Source organism: Rhinatrema bivittatum, chromosome 17 (genome assembly GCF_901001135.1).
Source record: "Rhinatrema bivittatum chromosome 17, aRhiBiv1.1, whole genome shotgun sequence".
NCBI classification, from domain to species: Eukaryota; Metazoa; Chordata; class Amphibia; order Gymnophiona; family Rhinatrematidae; genus Rhinatrema; species Rhinatrema bivittatum.
Window position 1 is genome coordinate 51,577,131 of NC_042631.1, and position 18,778 is coordinate 51,595,908.

Genomic DNA, 18,778 nt, shown 5'->3' on the forward strand with positions numbered 1-18,778 from the left:
AGAATACTAATGGGAAAAAAGAGGAGGGACCATATAACCGAAACTCTAGCAGACTTACATTGGTTACCCATCGAATACAGGATAAAATACAAAGCCTTATGCACCATATACAAACTAATATATGATAAAGAAGCAGACTGACTAAACACAGCCTTACGAGTACACGTTCCACAAAGAAACCTCTGCTCAGCAAACAAAGCACTTCTAACAATCCCTTCAGTAAAGTCAGCAAAATTAACCCAAGTGAGAGAAAGGGTTTTATCATTGGCTGGGCCCATACTATGGAACATGATGCCCCCCGAACTCAGATTACAGAATAATCTCAAAACTTTTCAGAAAAATCTAAAAACATGGCTCTTTAAAAAAGCCTTCACTAAAGAGTGTGGAGGGTAGAGAATGAAAGTACAGGGTAATGCAGATGAGAATGAATTTACTCAATCCTACATTTAAGAAGTAATATTTCAAAGCGATAGTAACTCAATAATACACCTGGACATGACCAACATTACTCAAATAATGATTATATTTATAAAATTGTAACCGAACTTTATTGGCACCTGTTAGAATGTACGATATCCTACATTTACTTACCTTAGTCTATGTGCCTATTTGTAAACCGTTGCGATGGTATATAACTTAGCGACGGTATAGAAAAGTTTTTAAATAAAAAAAAAAAAATTGTCACATTCTGATCTAGGACAATGGCCGTTAGCTATGAGAATAACATCCCTCTTGTGTTACAGCGCCGGTGTGCTAGAATACTGTTAGAATAGCTTACCTCATATTTTCCCGCATTTGCTACCTTCACTGTGTCCACATCCAATAGCAGTGACCAGACCTGTCCACGCACCTGCAGTGGAATGCCTTTATATACCCTGCGGAACATCTGAAAAAGACAAGCCATTAACTTCAGCTGTAAGTCTTCCAGAATTCAGATTCTCAGCAGACTGCTAGTTTGCTTTTCTATAAGGATACAGAAGAACTTCCGAAGGTGACTTTCCTATGCTCTGTAGCCCCAAAAGAGCAACTGCTCTTATCTCTAATTAAAGTATTACCTTAGAACAGGGGTCGGGAACCCATGGCTCGCGAGCCAGATATGGCTCTTTTGAGGGCTGTATCTGGCTCGCAGACAGTCGCCACACTTTCCCGCTGACCCAGCTGCTCCCCGGTCCTCCTCCGCCCGGGCTTAAAATGCTGTCAGCCCGGGCGGAATGCGGCAGGACAGCTGGAGTCAGCGGCACCGGCGTGCTCTCTTCTTCCCCCCCCCCCCCTGCGCGGCCCGGAAGAGGAAGTGGAGAGTATCGGGTGCCTGCGCGGCAAGAAGAGGCCACGCTAGTGCGCTCGGCATCGGCCCGAAGAAAAGAAGACTGCAGCGCGGCTCGGAGGAAAATGAAGAGGTTCAACCGCGGCCGATGGGACTCCGCCTCCGCGAGGGCTGAAAATGAAGAGGTTAGCGTTGGGAGGAGGCTGCTGCTGCCGCGAGTTCCCGGGGTGGGGGAGTTCCCGGGGTGGGGGTGGGGGAGAGAGAGAGTGAATGAGCGATTCACTCTCTCTCTCCCCCACCCCCACCCTGGGAACTCGCGGCAGCAGCAGCCTCCTCCCAACGCTAACCTCTTCATTTTCAGCCCTCGCGGAGGCGGAGTCCCATCGGCCGCGGTTGAACCTCTTCATTTTCCTCCGAGCCGCGCTGCAGTCTTCTTTTCTTCGGGCCGATGCCGAGCGCACTAGCGTGGCCTCTTCTTGCCGCACAGGCACCCGATACTCTCCACTTCCTCTTCCGGGTCGCGGGGGGGGGGGGGGGGCGTGTGTGTGTGAGTGTGTGAGATTGCATGTATGTGAATGATTGAGAGCCTGCCTGTGAGAGAGAGAGCATGAATGTAAGTTTACCATTGGGAACCTGTATGTGTAAGTTTGTGATTGAAAACCTGTTTGTGTGAAAGAGTATGTGTGTATGATTGAGATCCTTTGTGTGTGAGAGAAATCATGTGTATGTATGATTAAGAGCCTGTGTGTATAAGTAAGAGAGAGATCATGTGTGTCTGTGTGTGATTGAGAGCTGGTTTAGGTGATGGAGCATGTGAGTATGTGATTGAGAGCCTGTGTTTAAATGAGAGAGAGAGACCATGTGTGTCTGTGTGTGATTGAGAGCTGATTTAGGTGAGGGAGCATGTGAGTATGTGATTGAGAGCCTGTGTGTAAATGAGAGAAAGAGAGGACATGTTTGTAAGCATGTGATTGAGAGTCTGTGTGTGAGAGAAAAAGACAGCATGTATTTATGTGATTGAAAGCCTGTGTGTGTGTGTAAGCGTGAAAAGATAGACAGCATGTGTGTAAATGTGTAATTAAGAGCCTATATAAGTGAGAGAGAAAAAACATGTGTATATGTGAGTACTGAGAGCATGTGTGTATAGGTGTGTCATTGAGAGCCAGTGTGAGAGAGAGCGCTGGTATGTGACTGAGAGAGGAGAAAGTTCCAAGCAAACCACCCCACCTCCTGCTAATTCAGAACAATCTCAGGACACCTGGATATCAAACGTTCCCAGGTATGCAGAGCAAAAAAAATTTTGTATCCTTATTATTTTTCATTACTGGGTCTTTGTGTCTGCTATTTTGAAATATTTTGTTGGTATCTGGAAATGTTTTATATGAGTTTTTAATTATTGGATATTCCACTCATCAGCTGTTTCGAAATATGTTCTTTTTGTTAGTACAGTTTTACTGCTGATGATTTTATATTTCTTGATTTGTTTTATAAGGATGGGTGATGTTTCTTTTTTCCTTTGTTACACTGCATTCAGAGACTCTGGCTTGTTGCAGTTTCCAATTCAGTTTTTTCTGCATGCTTCTTGTTATGCGTTTTGGTCTCTTTATTCTATGTTAGGTGAGGGACAGCACGTGATTCAGGTGAGGTTTTCTGCTGGTGTGTAGTTTCTGTGTAGGACTCTATAGCAGCCTGACTTGGTCCGTTTTCCTAATAGGAGATGTATTGGTGTCTTAAGGCCTGGTGTAATATTTTCAGAGACTTATTGTACTTTAAAAGTGTGATCTTACATAAAATGCACACATTTACTTGTATTTAGTTTTAAACATATTGTATGGCTCTCATGGAATTACATTTTAAAATATGTGGCGTTTATGGCTCTCTCAGCCAAAAAGGTTCCTGACCCCTGCCTTAGAATGAATACCTCAGGGAAGTGATGAGAAGCAAATGGCAATGTTTAAACATGAAGCCTGAAACATGGAGTTAAAACAATGCATAGATATCTGCCCATGTGCTGACAAGGTTTCTATTTGCATAAAAGGAAAGAGCTATTAATAAGGCTACTGTACAGGCCATAGAGATAACCTAAATCTTTGGCCAGCCTGGACCCAGTGGATGATAAACATTGGGGAGGCTGTAGCAGAACATGATTCCATTTTACTGAACTTATTTGCATCTTTCAATACCCTTGACCATCTCATTCTTCTAACCTGTTCACAAGAAAAAGGGATAGGTGGGATAACATTAAGAAGGCTCCACTTTTCTTTGACGGACTGCACTCAACAAGTCTTGGTCAGTGATAGTTAGGCTAATCTAGTTAGTTAAGGGCCGATGCAATAAGCTGTGTGTTGAAAACGGGTGCTCATATTGAGTGTCTGTTTTCCTAACACGTACATAGCATTTAAATAAGGAGCTGCATAAAAAAGGACATGCTGGGGAGAACTGTGCAACCATGGCACTCAAATGCATTGGGAACCCACAGTTGCAACGGGGGCTCAATATGACGGTCTGTTTTTATCCCACTTCTTTTGGCCTCATTTTGCTGAGGTCACTGAAGATGCCCATAGCTAAATGCCCCTTGCTATGGGCATCTAAATTATGTGTCCAGAAGAATTTTTTTTTTAAACAAGCCGATATACATTTATTTTTCAACACCACAAGCAGTAAAATTAAGTGTCACAAGATACTAAGTAGGAGGAACCACAGACAACCATATTTTTAAATTTCTCATGAGCCCTTGACTCGCGGATTGACTTTACGCCACCTTCGGGGCTGGAGTTAAATTTGCAGTGTTAAAAAGTATGTGTTGGGTGCCCAGCGTTTTCCTGCATCGGAATGTAATAGCTAATATCCTCATCTACATGGAATTTACATGTGATGGGTGCTATTGCCTATACATTTGTTTGGGCGTGTGTTTTGGATGCGCTAATCTCCTTAATGCGACAGGTGCTAGTCTAGCGCGTCCAAAACGCACATTCAACTACGTGTAAACTATGTGCTAGGCCGGGCGCACTTTATTACAATCGGCCCCTTAGATGTGGTGTTCTGTTTGGCTATATTCTCTCACCAGTCCTATTTAATATTTAACACACCAACCCCAAGATCCACTAATGTAGGTAATTCTACTAATGACAAATTATACAACCCACATTCATAATTTTTTATATTTTTTTTTCTTCTCTTCTATATGCTTATAAGTCCCAAACCTGGATCACAAAAGTTTTTCCAATTCTTCCTTCCAGACAAAAATTCCTTTTTGCAAAAAATGTTTAAAGAGAAAAGCGGTTGTTTCATAAACTTTTAAAGTTACCATCCAGGTTAACTTTATTCCTGTTTTTAATCACGAACAACCACCATCCCCCTCTATTTTGTTTGCTATTTATTCAAAAACATTTTTTATACATTTTTTTTTTTAATTCATTAAATTTTGTCAAAACTGAATTTTTGTCAAAAACAAATGGAAAAGTCTGCCACTACCAAAAATAACTCTTCATTCTTCTTAAACTAAGTTCTGAACAGTTCCCTTCATTATACACGTTCTCCAACAAAAACCCCAAGTGTACTTAGCTTAACTCCATCCACGTTATTAAACCCTGAGGCACCAATCCATGTTAGCCTGACATGGCCAGGTTTTGAATAAATGCATATAGAAGCATATAGAAGAATATAAATGCAATAAAAGCATATAGAAGAAAAGAAGAGAAGAAAAAAAAATATATTTTGTCACTATTTAATATTTAGGCAAATATCCTAAAGGAAGAGTGATAAAGGCTGCATGTGCTGGTGTGCCTGTAATAGGTAAAAGCTTGGTTATTTATTTATTTTATATTCTGCTTCAAAGCGATTACATTCAGGTATTTACAAATGGAGAAATTACTTACCTGATAATTTCGTTTTCCTTACTGGAGACAGATGGACTCAGGACCAATGGGATTATGTGATGGAGATGGAGTCAGGTGTCAAAGCTGACGTCACTCTAGATATACCCTTGCAGTGACCTCAGCCACTCATATTCTCTTCAAAAAGCCATTGTGGACATATTGTTGAAGAACTTGATTAGAATTTGGATACGACTTATTAAAAAATTTGATCAAAAACTTGAGACTGCAACTGTACTCAACCCACACAAGCGCTGAATACCAGTACTATAGATGCCCTGAACTAGGGGTAGGGCAACAGCTTACCCGTAATCACATGGAATCAAGCTCCACCTCATGGGTGATTCCTTGGCGCCTCTCCTGGGCAGCCCTGGGTGGGATGCCATCTGTCTACACTAAGGAAACGAAATTATCAGGTAAATAATTTCTCCATTTCCTAGTGTGTAGCCAGATGGACTCAGGACCAATGGGATGTACAAAAGCTACTCCTGAACGTGGCGGGAGGCTGCTGGCAGTCTGTTAGCACAGCCCTCTCAAAGGCTGTCTCCTCCCGGGCCTGGACATCCAGGTGGCAGAATCTGGAGGTGTGTAAGGAGGCCACGTCGCTGCTCGACAGATGTCAGCAGGAGACAGTAATTTAGCTTCCACCCAGGATACTGCCTGGGCCCTGGTAGAATGAGCTTTGTCCTGTAGAGGTAAAGGCTTCCCTGCCTCTATGTAAGCTGCCCTGATTACTTCCTTGATCTAGTGGGCTATGGTAGCTTGCAAAGCCGCTTTGACCTCTTTCTTCCTCCCATGAAGAACAAACAAGCGATCTGTCTTGCACACTGGTTCTGAAATTTCCAGATACTGCACTAAAAGTCTACCGTCGTTTAGATGACGAAGACGACGGTAGTCTTCCGTGTCCTTATTTCTAACCGGGGATGGTAAGGAGATGGATTGGTTCAGGTGACACTCTGAGACTACCTTTGGTAAGAAGGAGGGAACAGTGCGAAGCTGTACTGTTCCTGGAGTAACTCGAAGGAATGGTTCCCAACAGGACAGAGCCTGTAGCTCAGAGATGCGACGAGCCGAGCATATCGCCACCAAAAATACAGTCTTTAGTGTTAATAGGCGTAGTGACAGACTGCTCAGTGGTCTGAAGGAAGGCCCTGCCAAAAAGTCCAATACCAAATTAAGGTTCCATAGGGGTACTAGCAACTTTAAGGGTGGTCGTAGATGTTTAACCTCTTTTAGGAAACAGGCCAAGTCCGGATGTGCCGCCAGACGGGTTCCGCCCACCTTGGCCCTGAAGCAGGAGAGGGCTGCCACCTGGACCTCCAGGGAGTTGATGGACAGTCCTTTGTTCAGACCGTCCTGTAAAAATTCTAGGATCATGGTGATCTTGGCTGTTCGTGGGGGCATCCCACGCTTCCCGTACCAGGCCTCAAATATTCTCCAGATCCGTATGTACATCAGGGATGTTGAAAACTTCAGCGCATGGAGCAATGTGGCAATTACGTCCGCCGAATATCCGTGCTTCGACAGGCAAGAGAGAATAGAGCTGGATTTTCGTGAAGAATCGGGCCTTGCTAGAGAAGATCCCTGTGCGGGGGGAGGCAAAGGGGGACTCTCCACGAGAAGCCTCTGCATACCACGGACACCTGGGCCAGTCCAGGGCAACCAGAAGGACTAACCCTCTGTGGTGTTCGATCTTGCGGATGATCTTGCCCAGTAGAGGCCACGGGGGAAAGGCGTATAGTAAGTCCTCCTCTGGCCAGGTCTGAACAAGGGCGTCGATCCCTTGGGAGCAATGACCTCGCCTGAGACTGAAGAACCGAGAAACCTTTGCATTGTGAGATGTAGCCAGTAGGTCGAAGGATGGAAGGCCCCAGCTTTCTACTAGAAGCTGGAAGGCTCTGATCGATAGCATCCATTCCCCTGGCTCCATGCTTTTCCTGCTGAGAAAGTCTGCTCTGACATTATCTTTTCCCGCAAGGTGGGAGGCAGAGATCCCTTGCAGGTTTAATTCTGCCCATTCTATAAGGGGGTCTATTTCCAGAGACACTTGGTGGCTCTTGGTTCCTTCCTGGCGGTTGATGTAAGTCACCGCTGTTGCGTTGTCAGACATCACACGGATTGCTTGCCCCTGCAGCCTGTGGCTGAACTGCAGGCATGCTAATCTGACCGCCTGTGCTTCCAGACTGTTTATGTTCCAGTTTGCCTCTTCCTCGGTCCATCGCCCCTGGGTTGTCAGTTCCTGACAGTGAGCTCCCCACCCTCGGAGGCTCGTGTCTGTCGTAAGGGCGATCCAGCTCGGTGGAGAGAGGCTTACACCCTTGTTTAGATGAATTTCCTGTAGCCACCACTGGGGCTGAGAGCATACTTCCATCAGTAGGTGGAGGCGAATCGAGTAGTCTTGAGACAGTGGGTTTCAGCATGACAGTAGGGAGTGATGGAGAGGCCGCATGTGTGCCCTCACCCACGGTACTACTTCTAGAGTTGATGCCATGAGGCCGAGGATTGTGAGATAGTCCCACACATTGGGGCAAATTGTGTTCATCAATCAACGTACTTGGTCCCTCAGATTCCTCCTCCTCGAGGGAGGAAGGAAGACCTTGTCCTGCTTGGTGTCGAATCGGGCCCCCAGGTACTCTATGGACTGGGAGGACTTGAGGCTGCTCTTGTCCATGTTCACAACCCTACCAAGCTCCTGCAGGAGGGACCTAACCTTGCTGATCACCTGGAGGCTCTCTTCCAATGACTTCACCCAGATCAGCCAGTCGTCCAAGTAGGGATGCAACCCTTCTTTCCTCAGTGCTGCTGCCACGACCACCATGATTTTGGAGAATGTTCTGGGGACGGTTGACACTGGTGGTCTGGACGGATTGGAATATGGAGGTAGGCCTCAGAGAGGTCCAGGGAGATTAGGAACTCTCCTGGTTGCACTGCAATTATGACGGATCAAAGAGTTTCCATGTAGAAGTGAATTATCTGCAGATGACGGTTGATGCTCTTGAGATCCAGGATGGGTCGGTATGAGCCCTTTTCCTTGGGCACGATGAAATAGATGGAATAGTGCCCCATATTTACTTGGGATGTAGGTACCGGAGCTATAGCCTTCAGACTGAGAAGCCTTATTAGTGTGCTGGGAGTGGCAAAATGACATCATGAACCTGTCCAGAGGGATGCTGTGGAATTCAAAAGCATACCTTTCTCACATGATGTCCAGTATCCATTTGTCCAACGTGCTCTCGACCCACCGCTGACAGAAGAGGGAGAGTTGGCCCCCTATCTCCTCTTCCCAAGGATGGGTCGGCTCAACCTCATTGGGGAGTTCGGGTCGAACCTGAGCCTGAACCTGTTTCTCTTTTTGGTTGTCTTTTCTGAAAGAACTGAGACCTTCCCGAGGGCTGAGATGACTGAAATGACGGGTTTCTGTAGGGTTGGAAGGGCTGGGAGCCCTGGCCCGTCCCCTCAAGGGTGAGTGGCATTGTGACCTCTTTTTCTTATCTTTTGGTAGCCTAGGCACTGGCGATTTGCCCCACTTACTGGCTAGCTTCTCCAATTCACTTCCGAATAGGAGGGATCCCTTAAAGGGCATTTTTGTGAGGTTCCCCTTAGACGTTGCGTCCACTGACCAGTTTTGCACACATAGCCGTCTTCTGGCCGCCACCTCTGAGGTTACCTTTCTGGCCGTGGTATGCACTAAATCTGAGCTTGTGTCCGCCAGGAAGGCTGCAGCGGTTTTGATCATCTATCCGGCATGTCTGCTCCTCTTGAGAGGAGCAGACACCAGTAAGCCACCAGGGCACAGCAGGAAGTGTTGAGTTGAAAGCTTGCTGAAGGATGGATTCTAACCGCCTATCGTGAGCATCATTCAAGGCTGCCCCTCTCTCAACAGGGATAGTTGCTCGCTTCGAGATGGCACAGACCAGGGTGTCCACTTTCAGGAAACGCAGGCGTTCCTTGACCTCTGGGTCCAGAGGATACAAGGCCTCCAAGGACCGACCTCCTTTAAAACTTGCCTCCGGGGCATCCCATTCCATGTCAATCAACTCCTGGATGGCTTCAAACATCGGGAAATAGCAAGAAGCTTCAGTAGAGGCACCAGGATGGGGTTCATCTTTGGCTCCGACACAGGGTCTGTGCCTGGAACTCCCAGAATCTTCAGGGTCTGGAAGACTAGGGCCGGCAATTCATCTCTGTGGAAAAATCGAAGCATGGTCCGGTATTGGCTCCAGGCCTGGAGGGATTTTCCCGTCCTCCAACGAGTCCCCATTGTCATCCATGGTGTCTGGGTCCCTGTCAGGGATACTCTTGGTGAGGCGAGGCATGTTCTGAGGCATGCTGACAGGACTGGGAGGGTGAGGCCTTCCCAGTTGGGGTTCAACCCGGGCAGAGGCAGGGGCTGACCGCGCCTGGACAAAGGCTTGGAGGCCCTGAAAAAATTCAAACCAGGAGAAGGCCACCGGATTCATATTTGGCCCAGGAGGAACCGGGGCAGAGGCCACTGAACTACCCTCTCCCTGGGGAGGAAACCACCCCAGAATTGCTCAGGTCCGGGGTGCTGCCAGATAAGATCATGGCTGACCCATCCTCCGACTGGGATGATCCGGGCTTGGAGAAGTTTTGAGAATCCAGTCCTCCCTGGGCCTCATCACAGTGCTGACATAGGCAGGATTCCAGTCAGACTGTGTGGCCCTAATATGGCAGGCCATGCAAAGGGAGTGTCATGTGAAGTTCTTTGCTGCCGGGGCCATAACCTCAGTAGCTTGTGCGTTTAGACGGTTAATGCCTCTCAAGTGTGCACAGACTCGTCTCGGTACGCACAGGTCAAAGCGGCCGGTTGTGCGCTAAGTCACGCGTGATCTCATGCACGCAGTTATGTGTGTATGTAAGCACACATTAGGTGCACATAAGGCCGGCCTACACTGTGCTTACTGACAGCCGGAGGGGGGAAATGGCGCCACACTAAACCACGCGCAACATGGCGGCTCCCTGGATAACCACGTGGAGAGTCCACCGAGCCTGAAGCAGGGCCTAGCTCACCGGGGGTCCGCTCAACCCGCTCGGAAACCCCTTCCCCTCACCTCCACAAGATCAGGAACAATATCGGTATGGCGTGCGGAGCAAGGAGACAGGAGGAAAGACTTGCCGAAGCCCTTCCAAGTCTCTGGTTTGGAGGAATTCTTCTCTACTTACCTGGTCTCAGCACTTACCGGCTGAGTACAGAGATGGTCTCCGGCTGCAGGGGGAGAGGGCTTAGGCCTTCACTGCCACGCTCGGCTTCTGTACCCACTGCCTTTCAGTTACTTCAGCAGCAAAGTCCAAGCCGGAAGCCGGCTACCTGACCAAGGCACACCTCTGAAGGATCTCGGAAATCGCCTCAGGAATTCTCAACTGGGAGAGGGACCCTTAGGTATCACTGCAGGAGAGCAGGGCTTGATCTTCTTTTCAATTTGAAGGTAAAAATTTTCCTTTAGATTAGTGCTGCAATTTCGCTAGACACCGCTGCTGGAGTGGGGATAGCGTCCACATCTGCCAGGAGACGGAGAGATACTGAATGGCAGAGGTCACTGCAGGGGTATATCTAGGTTGATGTCAGCTTTGAAACCTGACTCCATCTCCATCTGTTAGCAGGGGAATACATAATCCCACTGGGCCTGAGTCCAACTGGCTACACGCTAGGAAAACAGGGATTTGCTGGGTTGAATTAATACTGTGCTTGGGTAAAAATATTTTACATAAGAACATGCCATACTGGGTCAGACCAAGGGTCCATCAAGCCCAGCATCCTGTCTCCAACAGTGGCCAATCCAGGCCATAAGAACCTGGCAAGTACCCAAAAACTAAGTCTATCCCATGTTACTGTTGCTAGAAATAGCAGTGTCTATTTTCTAAGCCAACTTAATTAATAGCAGGTAATGGACTTCTCCTCCAAGAACTTATCCAATCCTTTTTTAAAACCAGCTACACTAACACATCCCCTGGCAACAAATTCCAGAGTTTAATTGTGAGTTGAGTGAAAAACAATTTAATCGATTAGTTTTAAATGTGCCACATGCTAACTTCATGGAGTACCCCCTAGTCCTTCTATTATCTGAAAGGGTAAATAACTGATTCACATTTACCCGTACTAGACCTCTCATGATTTTAAACATCTCTATCATATCCCCACCTCAGCTGTCTCTTCTCCAAGCTGAAAAGTCCTAACCTCTTTAGTCTTTCTATCCTCATAGGGGAGCTGTTCCATTCCCCTTATTATTTTGGTAGCCCTTCTCTGTACCTTCTCCATTGCAACTATATCTTTTTTGAGATGCGGCGGCCAGAACTGTACACAGTATTCAAGATGCGGTCTCACCAAGGAGCGATAGAGAGACATTATGACATTTTCCATTTTATTCATCATTCCCTAACAATTCCCAACATTGTTTGCTTTTTTTGACTGCCGCAGCACACTGAACCGAATTCAATGTGTTATCCACTATGACGCCTAGATCTCTTTCTTGGGTGGTAGCTCCTAATATGGAACCTAACATTGTGTAACTATAGTATGGGTTATTTTTCCCTATATGCATCACCTTGCACTTGTCCACATTAAATTTCATCTGCCATTTGGATGCCCAATTTTCCAGTCTCACAAGGTCTTCCTGCAAGTTATCACAATATGCTTGTGATTTAACTGCTCTGAATAATTTTATATCATCTGCAAATTTGATTACTTCACTCGTCGTATTTCTTTCCAGATCATTTATAAATATATTGAAAAGTACGGGTCCCGATACAGATCCCTGAGGCACTCCACTGCCCACTCCCTTCCACAGAAAAAATTGTCCATTTAATCCTACTCTGTTTCCTGTCTTTTAGACAGTTTGTAATCCACAAAAGGACATCGCCACCTATCCCATGACTTTTAACTTTTCCTAGAAGCCTCTTATGAGGAACTTTGTCAATCGCCTTCTGAAAATCCAAATACACTACATCTACTGGTTCACCTTTATCCACATGTTTATTAACTCCTTCAAAAAAGTGAAGCAGATTTGGGAGGCAAGACTTGCCTTGGGTAAAGCCATGCTGACTTTGTTCCATTAAACCATGCCTTTCTATATGTGATTTTGATATTTAGAACACTTTCCACTATTTTTCCTGACACTGAAGTCAGGCTAACCGGTCTGAGGTTTCCCGGATACCCCTGGAGCCCTTTTTTAAATATTGGGGTTACATTAGCCACCCTCCAGTCCTCATGTACAATGGATGATTTTAATGATAGGTTACAAATTTTTACTAAAAGGTCTGAAATTTCATTTTTTAGTTCCTTCAGAACCCTGCGGTGTATACCACCTGGTCCAGGTGATTTACTACTCTTCAGTTTGTCAATCAGGCCTACCACATCTTCTAGGTTTACCGTGATTTGGTTCAGTCCATCTGAATCATTACCCATGAAAACCTTCTCCAGTACATGTATTTCCCCAACATCCTCTTCAGTAAATACAGAAGCAAAGAAATTGTTTATTCTTTCCGCAATGGCCTTATCTTCTCTAAGAGCTCCTTTAACTCCCTGATCATTTAACGGTCCAACTGACTCCTTCACAGGCTTTCTGCTTCGGATATATTTTTAGTGTGAGTTTTTGCCTCTACTGCCAACTTCTTTTCAAATTCTCTCTTAGCCTGTCTTATTAATGTCTTACATTTAACTTGCCAACGCTTATGCATTATCCTATTTTCTTCTGTTGGATCCTTCTTCCAATTTTTGAATAAAGATCTTTTAGCTAAAATAGCTTCTTTCACCTCCCCTTTTATAACCATACCGGTAATCATTTTGCCTTCCTTCCACCTTTCTTAATGTGTGGAATACATCTGGACTGTGCTTCTAGGATGGTATTTTTTAACAATGACCACGCCTCTTGCACACTTTTTACCTTTGTTTTACCTTTCAGTTTTTTTCTAACTATTTTTCTCATTTTATCAAAGTTTCCCTTTTGAAAGTTTAGCATGAGAGCCATGGATTTGCTTACTGTCTCCCTTCCAGTCATTAATTCAAATTTGATCACATTATGATCACTATTACCAAGCGACCCTACCACCATTACCTCTCTCACCAAATCCTGTGCTCCACTGAGAATTAGATCTAAAATTGCTCCCTCTCTCTTCGGTTCCTGAACCAATTGCTCCACTAAACTGTCATTTATTCCATCTAGGAATTTTATCTCTCTAACATGTCCCGATGATACATGTACCCAGTCAATATTGGGGTAATTGAAATCTGAAAGAGAAGAAGCAAAGCCTTGCACATAAGCAAGTGTCACAAGACGCTGGTGCAGGATTAAAGTTTAATCACCAAGAAATGTTGTTAAAGTGTTTACACAATTAAACATCAAACACATATAAGGATTTAAACTGGCAACTCCATGAATTTCAAGTAATACTTTAAACTCGGTCCCCCGACACGGTCCCGTGTTTCGCCAGGCTGCGTCGGGGGGGAACCAGGGATACATTCAAATCTAGAGTGTAAAAATAAATACAAGTCAGTTCAAAACAATTGGTGAAGCTAGGCTACAATGTGACATACGTTTCACAAAAGTACATACCTCTAAAATGTCACCCGGAGCGCGCAGGCTCACACAGGTGACAACTATTTAAACGGAGGAAAAGGCGCGAACGTGACAGCTTTCGCGAGAGCTGTCAAGCACTTACTTGACAGTTCCCGCGAGAGCCAGACAGCCAGAAAATCTCGATGGATCCCTCCCGGCCCCATTGATGTCACGCTTGGGGCTTTTGAACGTCTAGTGAGTATGGGTGTTCACAATATATTTTCCCATACTCCATTCGTTCGGTTTAATTTGACAAGGGCTGAGTCAAACGCGTTAGCCACTCTGTCGAAGGACCAGTCCATTATTATTAAACCGGCTGATAAAGGAGGTGGTATAGTGGTCCAGGATCGCTCTGATTACGATGGTGAAGCACTTCGGCAATTGAGCGATCCATCTTTTTATAAACCATTATTGACTGACCCCACTGAGCCATTGAAGAATCAGATTAAACTTATAGTACAACTTGCCGCTGACCGACATATGATTACTGCTAAGGAGCAAAAGTTTTTGACTACACCTTTTCCTATTATGCCACAATTCTATACATTACCCAAAATACATAAAACTCTGACACACCCGCCTGGTCGACCTATCGTCGCTGGTATTGGCTCTCTCCTTGAACCATTGTCACAATTTGTGGATTGTTTTTTGAAGCCTTTTGTGCCACTGATTCAATCCTATGTGAGAGACTCTACACATCTCATAACTTTGCTATCGGAACTAAGTTACCCTACTGACTCGTTTTTTCTGGTCACGTTGGATGTGGTCTCTCTTTATTCTAACATACCCCAACATGAGGCTCTACAGGTGATTTCAGACACTTTAGACAAACGACCTCACCCACATCGCGTATCGACTCTTTTTCTAACTCAATTAGCAGAGATAGCGCTTACCAATAACTTTTTTCGGTTTCAGAATGCTTACTTTCAACAGGTTAAGGGCACAGCTATGGGGGCCACCATGGCCCCCAGTCTGGCGTGCTTATTTATGGACCATTTTGAGTGTCAAAATGTTTATCCCTCTGAATGGTCTCAGTTCATCTTTGCATGGCGTCGTTACATTGACGATGTACTGCTCATCTGGACTGGGACCGATATTCAGTTTTACTGTTTTTTAGATTGGTTAAACTCAGTTAATATACACATTCAATTCAATTTTTGTATTCATCCACGGACCATAGCATTCCTGGACATTACTATAACCTCTGGGGTAGATGGCTTTGAAACGTCTCTGTATCGTAAAGACACCGACCGGAATACCCTTCTTCAGTACCAGAGTTGCCATCCCCGCGCTCTGCGGGATAATATTCCCTCTGGACAATTTTTACGTTTACGCCGACTGTGCTCCACTCGTCCCGAATTCGTGGCGCAAGGGCGCTTGATGAGTGAACGTTTCATAGAGCGTGGCTACCCGCACAGAGTAGTTAAACGTGCTTTTAAAAGGGCGTTGCATTCTACCCGTGAATGGCTATTTGTACAGTCCACCCCCGCAGAAGATGACGCTAACAACTGCATTTTACCATTCTCGATTCTGGGGAGAGCAATCTCCACGATGATTAGGAGACATTGGGCATCTCTAGCCATGACTGAATTATTTGACAGTTCTCTACGCTTTACCTTTAGACGGGGTAAAAATCTGCGGGACCGGCTGGTCCACACATCCCCTTTAGTTGATTGGACTGATAGTGTTGGGGTACATGGTCCATGTGGCCGCTGCACCATGTGCAGTCATACCACACTGGCCCCTGAGTTTATACATCCTCGCACGGGGCGAGTTTTTACACTTCGCTCCACATCAGACTGTTGTACAAAGGGGGTAGTATACATTATTAAATGTCCTTGCTCTCTACTCTATGTTGGCAAAACTACCCGGATGTTAAAAACCCGTATGATTGAGCATTGCTCCAACATTCGCCTTCATAGAGTAGATGAGCCCCTGGTTTCGCACTGGATTCAATCTGGTCACACCGTCTCCGACCTTCTTTTTTCAGTAATTGAGGTTGTCCGTCCCCCCCTTCGGGGTGGGGACTTCCCTGAGGCCTTGGGCCGGAGGGAGCAGAGGTGGATCTTTACGCTTGACACGGTTGCCCCTCAGGGCCTCAATAGAGAAATTGAGTGGCACTTGTTTTACTAGGGATATATCCATCGAGATTTTCTGGCTGTCTGGCTCTCGCGGGAACTGTCAAGTAAGTGCTTGACAGCTCTCGCGAAAGCTGTCACGTTCGCGCCTTTTCCTCCGTTTAAATAGTTGTCACCTGTGTGAGCCTGCGCGCTCCGGGTGACATTTTAGAGGTATGTACTTTTGTGAAACGTATGTCACATTGTAGCCTAGCTTCACCAATTGTTTTGAACTGACTTGTATTTATTTTTACACTCTAGATTTGAATGTATCCCTGGTTCCCCCCCGACGCAGCCTGGCGAAACACGGGACCGTGTCGGGGGACCGAGTTTAAAGTATTACTTGAAATTCATGGAGTTGCCAGTTTAAATCCTTATATGTGTTTGATGTTTAATTGTGTAAACACTTTAACAACATTTCTTGGTGATTAAACTTTAATCCTGCACCAGCGTCTTGTGGTAATTGAAATCTCCCATTATTACTGCACTACCAATTTGGTTAGCTTCCCTAATTTCTCTTAGCATTTCACTGTCCATCTCACCATCTTGGCCAGGTGGACGGTAGTATACTCCTATCACTATAGTCTTCCCCAACACACAAGGGATTTCTACCCATAAAGATTCGATTGTGCATTTAGTCTCATGCAGGATGCTTATCCTGTTGGATTCTATGCCTTCCCGGACATAAAGCGCTACACCACCTCCCGGGTGCTCCTCTCTGTCATTGCGATATAATTTGTATCTCGGTATAGCAGTGTCCCATTGGTTATCCTCTTTCCACCATGTCTCTGAGATGCCAATTAAGTCTATGTCATCATTCACTGCTTTACATTCTAATTCTCCCATCTTACTTCTTAGACTTCTGGCATTAGCATACAAACATTTCAAAGTGTGTTTTTTGTTTGTATTTTCATTCTGGTTTTACTTGATAGGGATGTTAGAATTTTTTAGCTCAGATGAGTTTTTAGTTACAGGCACTTGGACTACTTTTCTTTTCATTGGAACCTATCGGGATGCCCTAATTAATTAATTTATTTTATTTAGTACTTTTTTATACCGACATTCATGATACAGATCATATCATATCGGTTTACATGGAACAGGGGGTTATAACATTAACATAGAAGAAGAGGCAAAGTTACAATAAAACAAGGGCAATGGAACTAGGGAGATAAAGAAGCCAGAAGCAGATGATAAACTTGGTAACTATAACAAATAATATAGAGGGTCAGAAATGGAGTGCACTGATTAGTAGGCAATTAGTATATGAACTGTGGAATAACTGAGACGGGCCTGAGTTAGGGGAAGGCTTGTTGAAATAGCCAGATCTTGAGTTTTTTCCTGAAAGTCAACAGGTAGGGTTCCTATCTGAGATCTGGGGGAATAGCATTCCAGATGGCTGGTCCTGCTGTCGAGAGGGCCCGTTCTCTAGTGGCAGAATGATGGGTGGATTTGGTTGAAGGGGCATGCAGAGCTCCTTTGTAGGCTTCTCTGATCGGTCTTGAAGAGATGTGAAGTCTGAGTGGGAATTGAAGGTCGATGGGGACCTGGTTGTGAATGGTTTTGTGAATGATGGTGAGGGACTTGTGTAGGATTCTAAAGCTTATTGGTAGCCGGTGCAGATTTCTGAGGATGGGCGTGATGTGGTCTCTTCTGTTGGTATTTGTCAAGATTCTAGTGGCCGTGTTTTGGAGCATCTGAAGAGGTTTGGTGGTGGAGGCGGGGAGACCCAGCAGAAGAGAATTACAGTAGTCTATCTCGGAAAATAGAATGGCTTGAAGGACAGTTCTGAAGTCGTGAAAATGTAAAAGAGGTTTAAGTCTTTTTAGCATCTGTAGTTTATAGAAGCAGTCCTTAGTTGTGTGATTGATGAACTTCTTTAAGTTCAGATGGTTGTCAATTATCACTCCAAGATCTCTTGCTTGGGTGACCAAGGTATTGGGGTGGGACAGCTGAGGGATATCACTGTAGTCAGGAGATATGAGAAGTTCCATCTTGGCTGAGTTAAGTACCAGGTTTAGGCTGGTGAGAAAGTGGTTGATAGCTTGGAGGCAGTTGTCCCAGAACTTAAGTTTTTTCGTTAGGGATTCAGTTATAGGGATCAGAATTTGTATGTCATCGGCGTAAAGACAGTGTTTTAGTTTTAGGCTTGTTAGCAGCTGGCAGAGGGGTAGGAGGTAGATATTGAAGAGGGTGGGGGACAGAGAAGAGCCCTGAGGTACTCCTAGGGGCGGATTTTAAAAGGAGCGCGAATAGGCCTACTTTTGTTTGCGCTCCAGGCGCAAACAAAAGTACGCTGGATTTTAGTAGATACGCGCGGAGCCGCGCGTATCTACTAAAAAACCTGGATCGGCGCGCGCAAGGCTATGGATTTTGTATAGCCAGCGCGCGCCGAGCCGCGCTGCCTACCCCCGTTCCCTCCAAGGCCTCTCCGAAATTGGAGCGGCCTCGGAGGGAACTTTCCTTTGCCCTCCCCTCACCTTCCCCTCCCTTCCCCTACCTAACCCACCCGCCCGGCCCTGTCTAAACCCCCCCCTTACCTTTGTCGGGGGATTTACGCCTCCCTCTGGGAGGCGTAAATCCCCGCGCGCCAGCGGGCCTCTTGCGCGCCGGGCCGCAACCTGGGGGCGGGTACGGAGGGCGCGGCCACGCCCCCGGACCGCCCCGGGCCGTAGCCACGCCCCCTTACCCACCCCCAAAACGCTGCCGACACGCCCCCGAAACGCCGCGACGACCGGGCCCGCCCCCGACACGCCCCCCTCGGAGAACCCCGGGACTTACGCAAGTCCCGGGGCTCTGCACGCGCCGGTAGGCCTATGTAAAATAGGCTTCCCGGTGCGCAGGGCCCTGCTCGCCTAAATCCGCCCGGTTTTGGGCGGATTTAGGCGAGCAGGGCTCTGAAAATCCGCCCCCTAGTGAAGAAGTGATGCGCGGGGACTCTTTGTTGTT

The 18,778-nt window shown here is 46.1% G+C and overlaps 1 protein-coding gene across 2 annotated transcripts in view; it reads right to left on the minus strand.

Moving 5' to 3' along the window:
• The window catches only part of LOC115079276 (USP6 N-terminal-like protein), a 459,663-nt gene that overhangs the window by 187,186 nt on the left and 253,699 nt on the right, over positions 1–18,778 (minus strand). For both annotated transcript variants that reach the window (XM_029582658.1, XM_029582659.1), the window contains one exon: positions 779–886. In XM_029582658.1, the coding sequence (XP_029438518.1) occupies positions 779–886 (108 nt within the window). The remainder of the gene's footprint in view (positions 1–778; positions 887–18,778) is intronic.